This window comes from Oryx dammah, unplaced genomic scaffold, assembly GCF_014754425.2.
Source record: "Oryx dammah isolate SB20612 unplaced genomic scaffold, SCBI_Odam_1.1 HiC_scaffold_25, whole genome shotgun sequence".
NCBI lineage: Eukaryota > Metazoa > Chordata > Mammalia > Artiodactyla > Bovidae > Oryx > Oryx dammah.
This window is the reverse complement of record NW_024070209.1, coordinates 2,500,029-2,518,734: the sequence shown is the minus strand read 5'-3', so window position 1 is coordinate 2,518,734 and position 18,706 is coordinate 2,500,029. Positions and strand designations below refer to the sequence as shown.

The 18,706-nt window shown below is 52.3% G+C and overlaps 1 protein-coding gene across 1 annotated transcript; it reads left to right on the top strand.

The window, feature by feature from the left end:
* Nucleotides 1-2,081: 2,081 nt before the first annotated feature.
* Nucleotides 2,082-8,751, top strand: NEURL3 (neuralized E3 ubiquitin protein ligase 3). Its single transcript, XM_040267584.1, has 4 exons — nucleotides 2,082-2,476; nucleotides 5,869-6,354; nucleotides 7,490-7,561; nucleotides 8,440-8,751. The coding sequence occupies exons 1-4, from the start codon at nucleotides 2,428-2,430 to the stop codon at nucleotides 8,646-8,648; spliced, it is 816 nt and encodes a 271-aa protein (XP_040123518.1). The 5' UTR covers nucleotides 2,082-2,427; the 3' UTR covers nucleotides 8,649-8,751.
* Nucleotides 8,752-18,706: the final 9,955 nt, after the last annotated feature.

Here is an 18,706-nt window from a genome sequence, read left to right as displayed (position 1 = left end):
ACAGTACTGGACTTAGAACAGTAGTGTTTGTTTTTAATAAATAAATAAACTGGAGGTGGGACTTCCCTGGTGGTTCAGTGGTTAAGAATCTGCCCGCCAGTGCAGGGGACATTAATTCGATCTCTGGTCCAGGAAGATTCCACATGCCGCGGGACAACTAAGCCCGTGCCACAACTATCGAGCCTGTGCTCTAGAGCTCCAGCTCTGCAACAAAAGAAGCCGCCGCGATGAGAAGCCTGAGCACCATGCTCGCTGCAACTCGAGAAAGCCGACTCACAGCAACAAAGACCCATTGCAGCCAGAGATTAAAATTAGAAAAAATAAAAATCATTCAAACAAAAACCCTGGGGAATGTGCAATGGGAGGGAAGGCCTCAGCACCCCAGGCCCTGGATTTGAATTCTCAGAACGCCCACCCCACCGAGGTCCTGAGAGGAGGCCATACCATCTCAGCCTGCTGGCACTGGGCAGCCTAACGTCCACAGCCTCTCCAGTAATTTTCCAGATGGGCTGAGGCTCAAGGCCTGATTTCCCTGATAAGATACCATAACTATCTCTTTTATAGGAATGTGGTTTATCAAAAAGGTGCTCTTGGCTCCAGCTCACCCAAGGCAAACAGCCAGCCCCACAGGTGGGGTCAGGGTGGGGGTTGGGGGGAAAGGCGGCCTCTGACTCCAGCCCTAAGCCAGGATCCCTCCGACTAGGCCAGCAGGACCATCAGCCATGGACTCACTATGATTGCTCCTGACTTCTCACCAGTTTGCCTTTGACCTTAAAGACACTTTCTAGAGAGCCTGGCAGAGGGGCTTGATGTGGAAGAGATGGTCCAGAGTCACAGCAACACCTTCTGAAGTCAACCGAGGCCAAGCAACTGTCACCAGGACCAAAATCATGGCACACAGGGGCTGGCAGTGACCCACAGACCAGTGCATCCTGGTTTTCTGTTCTACACATGGGGACACAAAGGCCTGGGGAGAGAAAGAGAGGTAAAACTAACACAGGAGACAGAACCCGGGTCTCCAAACACCCACCCTTTCCCCTCCTCACTCCCAGCCAAACTGCACAGCCAACAGCACCACTTTCCCCAGGGAAATGCATGGGGCATATCCACCCCTTCAGCTGAGTTCCAAGTAGTCGATGATCGGAGGGCTTGCCTGGTGGTCCAGGGGCTAAGACTCCAAGTTGGGAATTAGACCCCACATGCTGCAACCAAGACCCGGAGCAGCCAAATAAATAAATATTGAAAACGAAACCAAAGCAGAGTAGCCACTGCTGATGGCTTGTCTTGGGAGGGCCTTAGCCTGGAAGTCAAGGGCCAGGATACCCACAAGCCTCCAAACTCACCTAGGGCCTGTCACCTGCAGTGGGGTCTACAGAACCATCTTGTTAGAAATCCCACATCTGCCCCAGCTTCTGACTCAATCTGCATCTTAAGAGCCCAGCAGATTCACGTGTTGTGATCTGAGAAGTACTAGGTTAGAGCAAGCCACTTTCCCTACCACCAGCCTCAGTTTCTCTAACAGGAATGAAAGGGGCAAAAGATCTCGGACACCTCTTGCCATCACTAACACCCTGGGAGCTTGGCCTTGGGCGTGACCCCCTGCAGAACTCTCTGTGTCCACAGGGGGTTCTGGTCAGTGGAATTACAGCTTCAGCAAGGCTGGGGCGCAGTCGACACCTCTGCTTAGCCCTTCTCCTCTCGTCCAGAGACCCGGGCCTTGGGCAGCTTTGAAGGTCTTGGAATGCAGTTAATTCAATTCAGCCCACTTCACCAACACTGATTAAGCACCTCCTGTATACTGGGGTCAGTAGCAGTGAATCTCTTTCTACCCTGGGCTGTACATTAGAATCAGCTGTGGCGCTTGTACTTTTATTATTTTGGTTTTTGATTATTTTATTTTATTTTACTTTTTTCTTTTTTTTGCCTCACTGTACGGCATGTGGGATCTTAGTTCCCTGACAAGGGATCAAACCTGTGTCTCCTGCAGTGGAAGCACAGAGTCTTAACCACTGGACAGCCAGGGAAGTCCCTGGGTGTGCTTTTAAACAAGGCTGATCCTGGGCTCCACCCCAGGCCACTGGAGTCAAGGTCTCTGGGGGCAGGTCTGGGTACAGGTCGTGTTAATGAACGCAACTCAGGCAGTGATAATGCACAGCTGGTTGATCACAACTGGTCAGAAGTAAGAGAGAAGGCTCCTCCGCATCCGACCTCAGCCATCTCCCGAGTCCCCGCTTCCTCCGGGCCAACCAGCTGCACTGGACTGTTGCAAACCAGAAGTCATCAGGAAATTCCCTGGATATTGTAACTCGTGACTGCAAAGTCTAATTAATCATCAACGCAGTAATATGATCCTGGCTCCATGACAAGAGGACCTGCCGAATACCTTTGAGAAACCTGTCCCCTGGCCTTCTTCAGACCCAGGGACCCATGCCTGAGGAGCCCAGGCGGATGGGGTCCCAGATCTGCCGTCAGGCTGGTAAGTGCAAGCCCTGAGCTTTGTGCCTGGACCAGAAGGACAAGAAGCAGAGGGGTGCTCTGTGTTTTCTGGGGTGGAAGACTCAGGAGATAGAGGTATAGTCAGTGGAAATATTGCTCAGGAGTTTCTCATCCAGGCCGGGCTGCCCTAGGCAGTGAGCTGTTATGAGGCTGGGAGGTAGTGAAAACTTCCTTTCTCTGCAAGAACCCAATAGAGGCCGAGGAACTCAGGCCGCAATCCCTGCAGTGATGCAAAGACCCTTATGACCCATTTGCCTTTCAGATCCTGTTGTGCAGAGAGAAGACTGGCTGGGATGGGAAAGAGGGTAGAGTTTAGGGGGCCTGGTGGAAGACCAGGGTCCCAGCTCTGCCTTCACAGAGCTGTGGGGACCTTTCCTGCCCAGTCACTTCTTCCTGGAGGCTCAGTTTCCTCATCCGCAGGCTGGGGGCCAATGCCCCCATCCTGCCTGTTACAGAGCTGCCAGAAGCACGGACCACAGGGTCACCAGGCTCAATGGTTCTTTGCCAGTCTCACCTGAGGTCACAACTTTGCCTTAGTGTGCGGGGCGGGGATTGGAGAGCTGGGTCTCTTACGACTAGAGATCTGGACCATGCATCCCTGCTCCCAGAGCCTGGACTCTGCTCCTTCCCAAGCAGAAGGACCCATAGCCCTTGGCCCCATAGTAACCATGGTAACCTAGGTTCCCGGGCAGCAGCAGCAGCAAGGGGCACCTGAATCCAGGGGCAGGGGCAGGGCCAGGCCGCCTCTGCCAATGCTGCAGCAGCAGCTAGTGTTTGGATTTCTGGGCAGTGCTGCTGCCACGAAGAAGGCAGCGCAGGAGTGCAGGGTGAGGAGCTGGGCTGGGGCTCCCCGACTTCCAGCTGCACGACCACCTCCCTGAGCTCAGTGTCCTCTGAGTGCTTCCCTGGGGGGTGGCCGGGAGTCGGTAAGGCACTTGATAGGTGCCAGGAGAGGCTTGGTGACTGGAGGGGTGTTGAGGATGAAGATGAAGATCTGGGGAGGTCCTTACTGAGCCTGGTCATTTACATTCCAAGAGCCTTGCTGCAAAGATTCTCTGGTTGGAATCCGCCTGTCCAGAGGGCAGGCCATCCAAAAGGCCATGACTGTGTTCCCTGCTTCCCAGCCACCCAGGGGCCCTTGTTACCAAGCCAGTGCACAGTGTGAGGCTAGGGGAGGCAGGCAGAGTAGTTTGGGAGGGTCCCCCGTGGGCAACTCCGCCTCAGGAGCCTCAGGATGCTGCCTGAAAGTGGGGCTGATGAGAATAGCCACCTGCAGGCATAAAGTGCTCAGAACTCCCTGCCCAGCTGGCTGGGGACAAGCCTACTTGGAGGGCCACACTTGGCTAGTGCCCACCTCTGCCTCGCCCCAACCCAGGAGCAGGCTGGACTGGGTCACCTGGGTCAAAGAACGGGAGGACCCCTGCCAGCCAGCTTTGGAGAAGGGGGTACTATCCAGAGCCAGCCCCAAACTCAGGCACAGAGCCCCGTGCAAAGCAGAGGAAGGGGCCCAGCGGGCAGATGCAGTTCTGCCAGACTGGCAGTACATGGGTGGCTGTCATTGCCACTCAACCTTGACCTTTTGCCGTGAACAACTAACACAGCCATACAGGACCTTGTGTGTGGACAGGCTGACCCCCAAGGAGCCCAGTGTGCCTTGCGAGGGCCACATTCAGGCCACTGCTGAGACAGTGAGTGGAGCCCAGACAGGCAGCTCGGAGAAGCAGCACAGTCGGCTGGGCCCTGGTGTCCTGTGCGGCACTGTGACCCCTCTCGGCCTCCCTCCTCTAACTGGTGACATGAGGACATAGCTCCCACGGGCCAGTGGGAAACTCCCGAGACAGGGGTAAGCTCTGCAAACGGTCAAATTCCTGTAGGGGCTAGGTCTGCTCCTCCTAGTGACCCCAGGGCCCCCTGCCCTGCCGAGGGACTCACGCACCTAGCAATCTCGTCAGTCGCGTCTTTGGCCCCTGCCCCACTGCTCCCAGAGCCGGTGGAGGTCAGAGATGGACTCGCTGTGACCTTGAGGATGTGCCTTGCTCCTGACCGAACCGAGCCTCCCCTCCTGGAGCCTGGCTGACACCTTGCAGGCATATGAGTGTCAGGGAGGAGGGCAGGGGTTGAACGTGTGCCCCCTGCATTGACTGGAATCGTGGAGTCTTAACCACTGGACCACGAGGGAAGTTCCCTGGCTCAAGTTTTGATTGAATTCATCTCTTTATATTTTCAGCCTCCCTCCTCCAACCCAGAAAAAACAGGGTCAGGAGGGGAGGGGGAGAGAGCTAAGGCCTGGGGAGCTGGCTAAGCGCCCTTCTTGGGGCAGGAAGCTCCACCAGCTTCCTTCAGGCCTCTGGGACTGAGAGGAAGGGCTGCCCAGCAAGGAACTTTCCCGTCCCAGCTGCCAAGTGGAGGCAAGTCAGGAAGTCCCCTGCTTTCAAAGCTTACCCAGGCCTTGGCTGGGCCCAGCCTACAATTCTGAGGGGCTGAGCTGGGACCCCTTTTCTGGGTTTCACACCCTCACTACTTTGGGAGTTACCAGTCTCCTTCTTTCTCTCCCAGGATGAGAGAAGTCACCCTCACTGGGGGGTGAGGCCGGTTCTCTGTGGCAAAGTCAGAAATTCAGATGGGAATACTCAGTCGCCGGCCCCTTCCCAACCCCCCTCTACCCCCGCCCACTGCAGAATTAGAGCTGACCACAAACAGCATGCCAGCCCATCTCCTCTCAGCCTGTTTCTAGATACAGACGGGCTATACATGTGTAAACATGTGAGTGATACACGTATAGATGTATGTGTCAAGCAAAAGCAGGATCATCTGTTGACTGTTCTAAAACCTGCTCTCTTTAGTTAATGGCAATAACAACCATCACCAGGTATCCAGAACTGGTACTGTCAACAGTTCCTTTAATTTTTACAACATCCCTAAGAGAGGGAGGGGTTCCCTGGTGGCTTAAGTGGTAAAGAATCTGCCTGTAATGCAGGAAACCAGGAATGGATCCCTGGGTTGGGAAGATCCCATGGCAACCCAACTCCAGTATTCTTGCCTGGAAAATTCCATGGACAGAGGCGCCTGGCAGGCTACAGTCCATAGCTCTCAAAGAGTTGAACAGGACTCTGACTAAGCAGCAGCAAGGGAGGGAAACTGAGCCTTGGCAAGAGTCAGGAGAGAACTATGATCCCAGACAGGCAAAGCGGGTTCCCTGCTGGTTCTAAGAAGGTCTCTGGAGTGGGGATGGGGGGAGAGCAGGGACAGTGGCCCCAGGGACATGGGTTGGTGGAAATGCCCCCTTCCCCTGGTGGGGAGGGCTCCAAGGGGCCGGGCAGCCCAGCCGGTGTGTCCGGCCGACCTGCATTGACGCCCTCGCCCCCGCCGCAGATGCCGAGGCTCCCCGAGAGGCACTCCGCTTCCACGCCCAGGCGGTGGGCACACAGGTGCGCCTGGATGCTCAGCGGAGCATCGCGTGCCGGCGCGCCACGTTCCACGACGGCATCGTGTTCAGCCAGCGGCCGGTGCGGCCGGGGGAGCGCGTGGCGCTGCGCTTGCTGCGACACGAGCACGGCTGGCTGGGCGGCCTCCGCGTGGGCTTCACACGCCTGGACCCCGCGCGCGTGCCCGCACCCAGCCTGCCGCCCTTCTTGTGCCCGGACCTGGAGCAGCAGAGTCAGACCTGGGCGGCCATGCTGCCTGACGGCCGCGCGAGGCCAGGGGACGTGGTGCGCTTCTGGGTGAACCACCGGGGCCAGATCTTCGCCCAGGTCAACTCGGGGCCCCGGCGGCTGCTGCGCGAGGGCGTGCTCATGGGCGCCCCGCTCTGGGCCGTGATGGACGTGTACGGGACCACCAAGGCCATCGAGCTGCTAGGTAAGGCTTAAGGCCAGGGCTGGGGACCCAGGCACCGTCCCTGGAATGCAGGCGGGGGAGGGGGCGGCTCCAGTGGTACCTCACCCGCATACAGAGTCGGGCAGAACTGTTGTTTCTTTCATATGGAGTTTTTCTATCAGCTTCTGTCGGAGTATGAAGATGTTCGCTGGGGACCAGACCCAGTCATAGGGAGGGCAACCCTGTTTTGAAGAACGAGAAGGCATGCCCAGCACCCCAAACATATGTTAGAGCAGCGGTCCCTAGCCTTTTTGGCACCAGGGACCAGTTTCGTGGGAGACAGCTTTTCCACAGGAGGGGTGAGGGAAATGGTTTCGGGATGATTCAAGCACATTACGTTTCTTGTGCACTTTATTTCTATTATTATTCCATCAGCTCCACCTCAGATCATCAGGCAACAGATCCCGGAGGCTGGGGACCCCTATGTGTTAGAGGGCTGGTCTCATTTACAAAAAATATATATATTCGGGGCATGCTGGGTTTTGCAGTCAAAGTAGAAGTTTGCTGCAGACAGGGGCGGCAACAAAGGGAACATAAGTGTGCGAGTTAGAGGTGGGCAAGAAGGCAGCCTGGCGGGGGCAAAGCTGAGATGTTCAGGCACCCAGTGGGGAGGTGAGGATCACCGGAAAGGAGAGTGGATTTCAGAGGAGCGAGGGATACAGGGAGACTCATAAAAAGAAGTGCTGGCACGCCTGGGCAGCATGCCAGGGGCCTGCACAAGCGTTCTGCTCGAGCTTCACCCCTGGGGAGCCTGACTTGGTGGCCCGGACGGCCGCGGCCCTGTTTCCCCACCTCCTGGGGGATTCTGTTGCACACCTGGCTTGGGGGCGGTGACTGACGCTGAAGATCTCTGCTCAGGCAGTGGGGCAGAGAGGAGCTGTCTGAGGGAAGCGTGGATTAGGATGGAAAAGCTGCAGGTCCACAAATTCTCTGCTGGGTCCCACTGGGAAAGGGGTGGCCAGGACAGGGCTGGACCCCTGGCTTGGAGCTGCAGCATTGCAACCCAGAGAAGAAAGGAGGTGGACACTCTGCTTTGGAGGCAGGGACTGGGGAGATGGGTTGAACGGAAACACCCTGACTGCTTTTCCCAGGTCCTGACTTTCCCTTTCTGCCTTAGATCCTGCAGCCAACAGCTTCCCCACAACCAGGCCAAGGGGCCTCCGTGATGAGGCTCTGCCTGGGCCCAAAGGTGAGTGGCTTCCCTGAGCACCAGGGACTCCCCAGGGCTCCAGAGCTAGGGAAGCTGGGCAAGGCCCCAGCCCTGGGAACTCAGTTATGTCTTCCCAAATGCCATCAAGTCTCCCACAGGCTCTAAGTCGAAACCTGAAAGCCGTGTAACAGTTTGCCTTCTAGGACATTGGCTGGCTTCATAAGGTACCGGGCACATTCATGAACAGATGTTATTTTGTCCACCTGCTTTTAAAAGAGAAATCCATGTTCATAGGGAAAAAAAAAACTTTGCCAAGCAGAAAGAAAATACATACTGAAGGATAAAAAAGGAAGTGAAAAGGAAACACACACCTCCCAAACTTCACATTGCCCGTTAGGTAGATTTCCTCCTGGTATTTTGCAATCATATACATATATGGGCGGGAGTGGAGAGGGGTGTTTCCCAGGTAGCGCTTGTGGTAAAGAACCTGCCTGCCAGTGTAGGAGACATTAGAAACGTGCATTTGATCCCTGGGTTGGAAAGATCCCCTGGAGGAGGGCATGGCTACCCATTCCAGTGTTCTTGACTGGAGAATCCCGTGGACCGAGGAGCCTGGCAGGCCATGGTCCATGGGGTTGCAGAGTCAGACACCACTGAAGTGACTAAGCACAGCACACCACACATGGGGAGTTATTTGTGCTTCTTTTCCTTTCTTCTAAATTGGAATCTTATGCTATGCATGTATGTACCTGACGGTTTTCTTCCCAACCTTTTTCGCTGATTGCACTATGAGCATTCTCTTATGAGGTAGTATTCCTCATACTTGGACCACATGCTTCTCTGTCCTGTGGCGATATGAGTGGGCTGCCCCCTCGTGGCACCCTAGTGCCCTTGACCTATGTCGTCCCCTTTCCCAGCCCTAGCAGGGGAAGAGTGTGCCATCTGCTTCCACCAGGCTGCCAGCACCTGCCTAGTCCCCTGCGGCCACACGCACTTCTGCAGCCCCTGTGCCTGGAGGGTCTTCAGGGACACAGCCAGATGCCCCGTGTGTCGCTGGGAGATCAAGGCGGTGGCCCCGGCTTGGGACCCTCTCTTTCTGCGTGCTGGAGAGGGCCTCCTGGTATAGGTGCGGAGCTCCGAGCCCGGCCCCTGCCGACGGAGGAGGTGCAGCTCTGCCATCCTTCTGGAGAAGAGTCGGCAGTGCTGGTCAGCAGCAGGCGTGGCGGAGAGACAGCTTAAGATCACAATGGCTCTACTCCTCCTCAGCAGGTTGGGGCCGGAGGAGCCAGGAGACGCCCCTTTCTGCCCACACCGGAACTGCCTCCCCGGCTGGAGAAGGTGGCTAGCAATGGGCCAGCCAGGATCTCGTCCCTCTGCTTAGTCCCAGGTTCATTGCTTTGTGGCAAGGCTTTTAACTAGCCTTGGGGTTCAGCCACCATGGACCTAGCAACCCGTGGTACACCTAAGTCCCGGGAGTTCCAAGAACCTGTGTCAGTGAGAAGGGCCTTTGTGTAGAGAGGGCGGCTTGACCCCTGGTTTTATGACTGAGGAAGTTAAGATATATGCGTGTGTCTGGTGAAGCCTTGCCCACTCAGGGTATTGAGGAGCCTGGACCAGATTCAGGGAACAGCTGGGTGAAATTTTTTTTTGTATAGTTGATGTACAATATTGTATAAGTTACTGATGTACTGTTTAGTCATAATTTTCAAAGGTTATATTCCATTTGTCATTATTATAAGACTATTGGCTATATTCCCCTGTTGCACAATGTATCCTTGTAGCTTATTTTATATCTAGCAGTTTGTACCTCTCGATCCCCTACCCCTAAATTGCCTCTCCCCTGTTCCCTCTCCTCACTAGTAACCCCACATTTTGGTGTGCTCCTGAGGGGAGGGGAGCTCAGGGCCTTTCTACTCGGTTATCTTGGCTTCTGTCTACCTAGTAGAATGTTCACAGTCTGTAGGGAAGCCAGGTCACTTCTACGAGTCCTCTGTAGGACTTCCCTAGTCGTCCAGTGGTTAAGAATCTGCCTGCCCATGCAAGGGACACCAGTTTGATCCCTGGTCTGGGAATTAAGATCCCACATGCCGTGGGACCACTTAGCCCTTGGACTGCGACTACTGAGCCTGCACGTTCTAGAACCCATGAGCCACAGCTGCTGAAACCCATGCACCCTAGAGCCCGTGCTCCACACAAGAGAAGCTACCGCAACAAGAAGCCTCTGCACCGCAACTAGAGGGAAGCCCCAACTCACGGCAAACAGAGAAAGCCCGCTCGCAGCAACCAAGAGCCCATGCCCTGCAACAAACCCCAGCGCAGCCATACACAAGCAAGAAAACAGATAAATAGAAATTAATTAATTAAAAACAAGTCCTCTGTAAAGGGGATCCGCAGTCAGCTGCCCCACCTTCCTTGCCCAGCAGTCATGAGATCCCAGCAAAACTGTGCATCTGAAGTCGAGCGGACCCTTCAGAGTGCACTGTTGTCGTGCTTAATGCCTTGCAATTTCTGAGATATCAAAATAAAGCTTGTCTCTCGTGAGTGATTTCCTAACGTATATGTCCCCTTTGTTGCCGTCAGCAGGAGTGAGCAGGGTTGGGAGCTGGTCAGGATGCAGGGGCGTGGGGCCATGCCTTCCTGTCCCTCGCAGGCACACCCTGGGCTTGCAGTAGAGGGGCCTGGGCGCTCAGGCCTGCGGACTCTGTTCTGCGGAGCAGGTGAACAGGATGAGCCTACAGATCCAGCCTTAAAGTTACAACCAGGCCCTGCCCTTGCCACCTTGGACTTGTGAGGCCTTCCTGGAGTCTCTGCTCCTGAGTGTAGCGGTGACTTGACCTGGGGACCCCAATCAGCAGGTGTCTGTGGTGGGGACAGGCGGGGAGGACAAGCTGTACCTGTTACATTGCTGGTGTTCCTGCTTTGTGGCTGGTGTGAAAGAGCACGAAAAGGGAGCTGGACCTATATGATGTCCCAAGTCATGGTGATGGGCACCTCCACAAGCCATGACCCCATGCTGCAGCCAGCCGGAGGGTCAGGACTTTGGGTGTGGAAAGTGAAATGTTAGTCACTCAGTCATGTGCAATTCTTTGCGACCCCATGGACTGTAGTCCACTAGGCTCCTCTGTCCGTGGAACTCTCCAGGCAAGAACACTGGAGTGGGTTTCCATCCCCTTCTCCAGGCGATCTGCCTGACCTGGGTCTCCCTAGCTGCAGGCAGGTTCTTTACCGTCTGAGCCACCAGGGAAGCTCGGGTGTGGTGACCCCCGGAAGAGCTTCCATTCTGGAGTAGGATCCCCTCTCTGCTGCCCAGGAGTTGCTCTGACCTTGGTCATGTGACTTGGATATCTGGGAGCCTCAGTTTCTTCATCTGTAACATGGAAATAAGATAATTTTGTTTGCTGATATGTTGTTAGGATAAATGGGTGTGAATGAAACTTGTAGCTTAGAGGAAGTACTCAGAATATGGCAACTTTCTTTCTCTGGAAAAGGCATCTCCCAGGGGAAGCAGCCAGAGGTGGCTGGCCGTCAGGGTACTGGGTATGAATCTTGACAGCTCACTGACTTTTACTGAAGGCCCCCATGTCACCCTAGTTCTACACTTCTCATACTTCTTCAGTTCAGTTCAGTCGCTCAGTCGTGTCTGACTCTTTGCGACCCCGTGAACCGCAGCACACCAGGCCTCCCTGTCTATCACCAACTCCGGGAGTTCACCCAAACCCATGTCCATCGAGTCAGTGATGCCATCCAACCACCTCATCCTCTGTTGTCCCCTTCTCCTCCTGCCCTCAATCTTTCCCAGCATCAGGGTCTTTTCAAATGAGTCAGCTCTTCACATCAGGTGGCCAAAGGATCGGAGTTTCAGCTTCAGCATCAGTCCTTCCGATGAACACCCAGGACTGATCTCCTTTAGAATGGACTGGGTGGATCTCCTTGCAGTCCAGGGGAGTCTCAAGAGTCTTCTCCAACACCACAGTTCAAACGCATCAATTCTTCGGTGCTCAGCTTTCTTTATAGTCCAACTCTCACATCCATACATGACTACATGGAAAACCATAGCCTTGACTAGATGGACCTTTGTGGGCAAAGTAATGTCTCTGCTTTTTAATATGCTGTCTAGGTTGGTCAAAATTTCCTTCCAAGGAGTAAGCATCTTTTAATTTCATGGCTGCAATCACCATCTGCAGTGATTTTGGAGCCCCCCAGAATAAAGTCAGCCACTATTTCCAGTGTTTCTTACTCCGTGTAAAACCACTAAACTTTGGGCATATCTCTGAGACATAAGGGAGCAACCAGGAGACACCTCACCCCCTGAATCCTTATTCTGTATAAATCCTTTGATCTAGTTATTTATAAACCAAAAGTAAATGTTTCCTTAAGCTAGATTTCTGGAGAAGGAAATGGCAACCCACTCCAGACTCTTGCCTGGAAAATTCCATGGACGGAGGAGCCTGGTAGTCTACAATCCATGGGGTCGCAAAGAGTCGGACACGACTGAGTGACTAGACTTTAAGCTAGATTAAAGTCATTATTCTTGTTCATCATAAAAGACAGATTTGGCTTCTTCTACTCAGGTGTAGCTATATTAGTATCAGATAAACTAGAATTTAAGGGAAAAAAAAGATTAAAAGGGATAAAGAGAGAATCCAACTAGAGATTATTGTACTAAGTGAAGTAAGTCAGAAAGAGAAAGACAAATACCATATAATATCACTTATATGTGGAACCTAAAATTTGACACAAATGAGCCTATCTTTGAACAGACACAGATGTAGAGAACAGACTAGTGGTAGCTGAGGGGGTGGGGGAGGGACAGAGCAGGAGGTCTCAGTGAGCAGAGGTAAGCTTTTATATGTTGATAGATAAACAATAGGGTACAGCACAGAGAGCTACATTCAACATCCTAAGATAAACCACAATGGAAAGGAATATTTCGTTCTAGAGTAGGATCAGATTCTTAAAAGAGAATGTGTGTGTATATATATATGTATATATACACATATAATTGAATCATTTTGTTGTACAGCAGTAATTCACACAACATTGTAAATCAACTAATACTTCAATTTTAAAAATTTAAAACATGATTAAAAAAAGAATTATTCATAATAACACCAAAGTGGAAACAATCTAAATGTCCATCAGCTGATGAATGAACAAATGTGGTCTGTCCGTACGATGAGATGCGTTTTGACAATAAAAAGAAGGAATGAAGTGCTGATTCATGCTACAACATGGATGAAGCCTGAAAACATGCTAAGAGTGGGAAGCCAGTCACAAACGGCCACATATTGCATGATTTTATTCATGTGAAATGTCCAGAATAGGCAAATCCATAGAGACAGAAAGTAGATTAGTATAGGGGCTGGAGAGAGGAAGATGGGAGTGGCCCCTAAGAGGTATGGGGTTCCTTTTAGGGTTCTAAAATTGATTTTGCTAATGGCTGCACAACTTTGACTCCAGTACTCTTGCCTGGAGGATCCCATGGATGGAGGAGCCTGGTGGGCTGCAGTCCATGGGGTCGCTAAGAGTTGGAAATGGCTGAGCGACTTCACTTTCACTTTTTACTTATGTGCATTGGAGAAGGAAATGACAAACCACTCTAGTGTTCTTGCCTGGAGAATCCCAGGGACGGGGGAGCCTGGTGGGCTGCCGTCTGTGGGGTCGCACACAGTCGGACACGACTGAAGTGACTTAGCAGCAGCAGCACAACTTTGTGAATATACCAAAAACCACTGGACCAGGCACTTTAAAGAGGCAGATGTATGAGTTGCATCCAATTTTTAAATTATGAAAAAAAAAAAAACCACACCGAAATAGATGAATGAAGATGTGCTAGTAGAAGAAAAGGAAGGGAATATGAGCCCTGGGAGGAAAAGCTTCAAACAGGAAGTGGCTTTTAAACTGTTTTTACAGTGAGCTTGAAAGCAGACAGGAGGGGAAAGAGGCATTCCACGAGGTGGGCACAGCACACGCACGTGCAGGACGCGTCCAGGGGATCAAGGGACGGCCACACTGGCCAAGGCAGAGGGAGCAGGGAGCCACCGAGGAGCCCGGAGGAAGAGGGCTGCAGCTGGCCACGGTGCACTCTGCCTGCCACCGAGTGGCTGCAGCCGGCGCCCTTGAGGTCTAGGCTGGCTGCAGGAAGGGGACGTGTCAGCGGGCCCCTCTCCCCTCAGACACGTTCTGCTTGCGAGGCACCTGAGATACAGGTCCAGGTTTCCCTTTCCTAGAAGTCCAGGACTTGCAGGTACTGGTGATAAGGAGTCACTGGATCAAAGAAGAGGGAATGTGTAATAAATCGTCATCACGAGGGTGACACAGAGGGAAAGGAAAGTAAGAGCACAACCAAGGATGGCCAGCGTTCGCTGTGCTGAAGCGAAAAACCAGCCTGGGCCGGACTCGCGATGGGGCTTTCCCAGGGACTGAGAAAAATTCCCTTGCTCATGTGACTTTCAGATGGCTTCCTGTTAGACCACGTAAGGTGTGAGACAGCAGTCTGGGTCATAACAAGCCCTCTCTCCAGGGGCCAGGACCACCATGTGCCCTGTCCACCCCCAGCCCCTCACACGGCCCCAGCATGTGGTCTTCAGTGCTAGCCGCAACAGCCCCCCCACCCCCCGGCCCCAGCATTATTGCCTAAGGGCTACCTGCTTTCCCCGCTCCACGCACACAAGCAGGGGCCTCCTGGCTGCTGGTAATCTGCTCAGGAACTTCCACTTGGAAGGAGTCCATGAGCAAAGGCAGGGAGGGCAGTGGGGAGAACCCCTGAGCCAGTGGCCGAGTGGGGAGAATGAGGTGCCAGAGCGCTTCTGCACGGACCTGCACGCCACACCTGTGTCCTGTCTTCCAGCTGCCCTGCTCCCCTCCCCTTTGTTTGAAGGAGGAGAAAATAGGGGTCCCCTCATGAGCCTGGAGGTGGTGACTCTGATCCTCTGTGTCAGCCTGCCTGTCCCTCTCGGGTCTACTTGAAGGAAGTAAGCCATGACAAATGGTAATGTCCCCATTTTACAGCTAGAAAAACTGAGGCCCAGAGGTCAGGACTAGATCCCAAACCCCTGGATCCCAGCCAAGGGACTCCTCTGCCTCAACCTTTACCATTTATGGTTTGACATAAATGTAGATCACCTAGTAAATACCATCTCTTTATCCCCTCAAAGTTCCCAACAAAATGGGCACAGTTTGCCCAGTCCCACCCACAGGAGGCAGGGCCTGGGAGCCAGCCTTGCGTACCTGTGTGCCCACACTGGTCAGCCCACCACAACACAAGGGCCTGTGCAGCCCGCCGAGGGGCACTGCTAGAGCGTGTAGCTCTGGTGAGTGGAGGGAGCTATGCTGCTGGACACCAGAGGGTATGTCCTGCATAAGAGCTTCTCCAGGATCAGAAAACAGAGCCCGCCTACCTGATACATAGAAGTAAGAACAGAGACTCAGGCAAACTGAGCCAACAGAGGACTAGGCTCCAAATAAAGGGGCGAGATAAAACCCCAGGAGAACTAAGCAAGGTGGGAAACTTCCCTGATGGGCAGTGGATTGGAATCTGCCTGCCAACGCATGGGACACAAGTTTGATCCCTAGTCCAGGAAGATCCACGTGCTGTGGAGCAACTAAGCCCTGTGCCACGACTACTGAGCCCACCCTCCAGAGCCTGCACGCTGCAACAGAAGCCCAGGCACCTGGAGCCCTGCTCTGCAGCGAGAGATGCCACCGCAGTGCCCGTGCCCTGCAGCAAAGGGCAGCCCTCGCTCGCCACAGCTAGAGAAAGTGAAAGTGCTCGTCACTCAGTTGTGTCCCACTCTGCGTGACCCCATGAACTGTAGCCTGCCAAGCTCATCTGTCCACGGGATTCTCCAGGCAAGGATACTGGGGTGGGTTGCCATTCCCTTCTCCAGGGGATCTTCCCAACCCAGGGATCGAACCTGGGTCTCCTACATTGCAGGCAGATTCTTTACCATCTGAGCCATCTGGGAAGAATCACAACTAGAAAAAGGCCCTCGTGAAGCGACAAAGACTCAATATACCATAAATAAATAATTTTTTAAAAAAGAGTTCGAAATAATGATCAGAAAGATGCTCAGTGAACTTGGGAGAAAGATGATGAGCACAGTGAGAGATTTAACAAAAAGTTATACTATAAAGAACCAAACAACAGAGCTGAAGAATACAATAGCTGAAATTAAAAATACACTGGAAGGAGTCAACATCAGGCCACTTGAGGCAAAGAGCCGACTTGCTGGAAAAGACCCTGATGCTGGGAAAGATTGAGGGCAGGAGGAGAAGGGGGCGACAGAGGATGAGGTGGCTGGATGGCATCACCGACTCGATGGACGTGAGTTTGAGCAAGCTCTGGGAGATGGTGAAGGACAGGGAAGCCTGGTGGGCTGCAGTCCATGGGGTTGCAAAGAGCTGGACACGACTGAGCGACTGAACTACAACAGGGAACTAGATGCCACAGCTAAGACCCAGCTCAGCCAAATAAATGACCATTAAAAGGGCAGGCCATCCTCCTGACGCCAGTAAAAAGGCCAGCTGCCCCTGCCCCTCTCCCCGCTCCAGGTGAGTATCTGGCGTTCTCCCCGCTCCCCAGAGGCAGGTGGTTCCCTCTGTCACATCAGCCATGCTGTGGCCGCCTCTCTCCCACTTCCTCGAGGCACCTGATTTCTGCACAGCCAGGCCTGGGATCCCCGGTGTCGGTAAGTTCAACGACACAGTAGCAACCTGGGTGCTGCAGAGAAAGTGAGGTTTCCAGGGCCTGACAGTGAGCACACTTTCTCCCATGGGACTTAGTACAGGGACCTAAGTTTATCGGCACAGGCGCTCCATCCATTAGGCAAATATTTTTGAGCATTTCATGCTCTGGGAATGCAGCAGCCAGGGCGTGAGCCTGCAGGGGCTCAGAGAAACAGCTTTGCGGGGGTGTCCGGGGGAACCTAAGCGTGGGTCTCTTTTGTTTGGATTTGACCATGAACTTTAGATTCTCCAGTGTTGGCACGACCAGCATTACTGGGGTTTGGCTGACCTTACGCTAAAACAACAGTGGTCTGTGTATCTTCCATTGAATCTTCCCAATTATTTGTTGATATTTAAGACTATTGCCAATATTCCAGTCTTTGGATTTGCATTGCGGTGAGCAACTGTCTACCACTCTTGCAAGGAGCTTTCTTTGTGCAGAAACCTTTTTCTGTTTGGAGATTTGCTTACTTAGTGTGCACTTTGGAGAGAGAGTGGGGTATTTGTGATTTAAAAAAAAAATTTATTTTAATTGAAGTGTAGTTGACTTGCAATGTTGTACCAATCTCTATTGTACCATAGTTATACACATATAAACATTTTTAGGGAGGGTATTTGGATCAAAGAGGGTACTTTGGGTCAAAGTCCCTCCAGCATTCCCACAATTTGCTTCTGGAACATTCCCATTCACACACCCCAAACTGTTCTTGTGATGGTGAGATATAAATTTTAGCTCCACTTCACTTGGCTTAAATGGAAAAAAGAGAAATTAGAACCACATCAGAAGGTCTAAAATATATGTGTGTTTACACACAAGAAAATGTCCACAAGGTATAGAATGGAATGATAAGAGGAAAAGTAACAAGTTGTGTTTGTATGTGCTTATATGTGTTAAAGAACTGAAACATCATGCCTTCCCGATTCCTCAGTTTCCCCAGCAGTTTTGGGGGAAAATTTTGACTGGTGTGTTCCCAGCATGACTTTAAACAAAGGCGGTTCTCTACCTTCCTGTTTCATACTGTAAACAGTCATCCTTTTCATGGTCTGTTTGGGGCTATATTTTCCTTCTCATTTTTGTGATTTTGTTTGTGCCTTCACGGTTTACAGCGGCCCTGAGAATAATACCAAAGTGCCATCTAGTGTTCCTAGGCTCAGGAAGGCTAGGGTGTATTTCCCCAGGGAAAATACACCGTAGATAATCTTTGGTCAGTTGTGAGTTAGAGTCCAGCTGGCTGGGAATCCAGTGTTAATGAATCCACTGTGTATTAAATAAGAGGTCTCTAAATAGAAGCACACGTCAAACAAGGTCATGCATCCATAAGTTGATGAAACCGCTGTGACCAGAGGCTCCTGGGAACCTGACCCTGTACTTCGTACAACAAGGAAGCAACTTAGTATTGGCTGTGACTTTAGAACTACTGAGAGTTGACTGTATTTATTGGTACAAAATATCTTTTGTAAGCATCTCTTTCAAAGGCTATGTTTTATTAGCAGGCACTTTGGGGAAAACTGTCCTGACCAAGGGGACAAATGCCTCTCATTTCACATCCTGTGAGCCCCCAGGTGACAGCAGCTGCCTGTGTTGAGGATGAGGTTCTGCCAAGCAGTGTGTTGAGACTAGTGCATCACTGAGGCTGTCATTTCAGAGAAAGGAAAACTCCTATCTATCCCACCAGGAGAGATAAGGGAAGGAAGGAACGATTCCAATTAAATCTATACTTTTCTATGTTGCCCTGTCATCATGCTGTCCCCAGTCCCCCTTGCTGTGCGCACCTCCCCTCAGTGCACCCACATGCAGAATTTTATGGAACCTGGGCTGACAGCATCCCATATCCACCAGGGCAGTCCCTGGAAGTCAGATGTTGGGCAGGCTGCAGGCTCTGCTATGAGAGAGTTGGACCATAAAGAAGGCTGAACACCAAAGAATTGATGCTTTTGCACTGTGGTGTTGGTGAAGACTCTTGAGAGTCTCTTGGACAGCAAGGAGATCAAACCAGTCAATCCTAAAGGAAATCAACCCCGAATATTCATTGGAAGGACTGATGCTGAAGCTCCAATCCTTCGGCCACCTGATGCAAAGAGCTGATTCATTGGAAAAGACCATGATGCTGGGAAAAATTGAGGGCAAGAGGAGAAGGGGACGACAGAGGATGAGATGCTTGGATGGCATCACTGACTCAGTGGACATGAGTTTAAGCAAACTCCAGGAGATGGTGAAGGACAGGGAAGCCTGGCATGTTGCAGTCCATGGGGTCACAAAGAGTCAAACACGATTTTAGTGACTGAACAACAAGCCAAACTCTTATTTTAGGCTCTTAAAGGGGGAAAAAGTCCCCTCCAATGACATAGGGACCACCAGCGGGCCTCTGAGACTCTGAAGATTTTGAGCTGAGCAACAGTACTGGGACTTCCAGTTTTGAACAGGCCCTTTACCCTTTACGTTCTTGAGACGTCAGG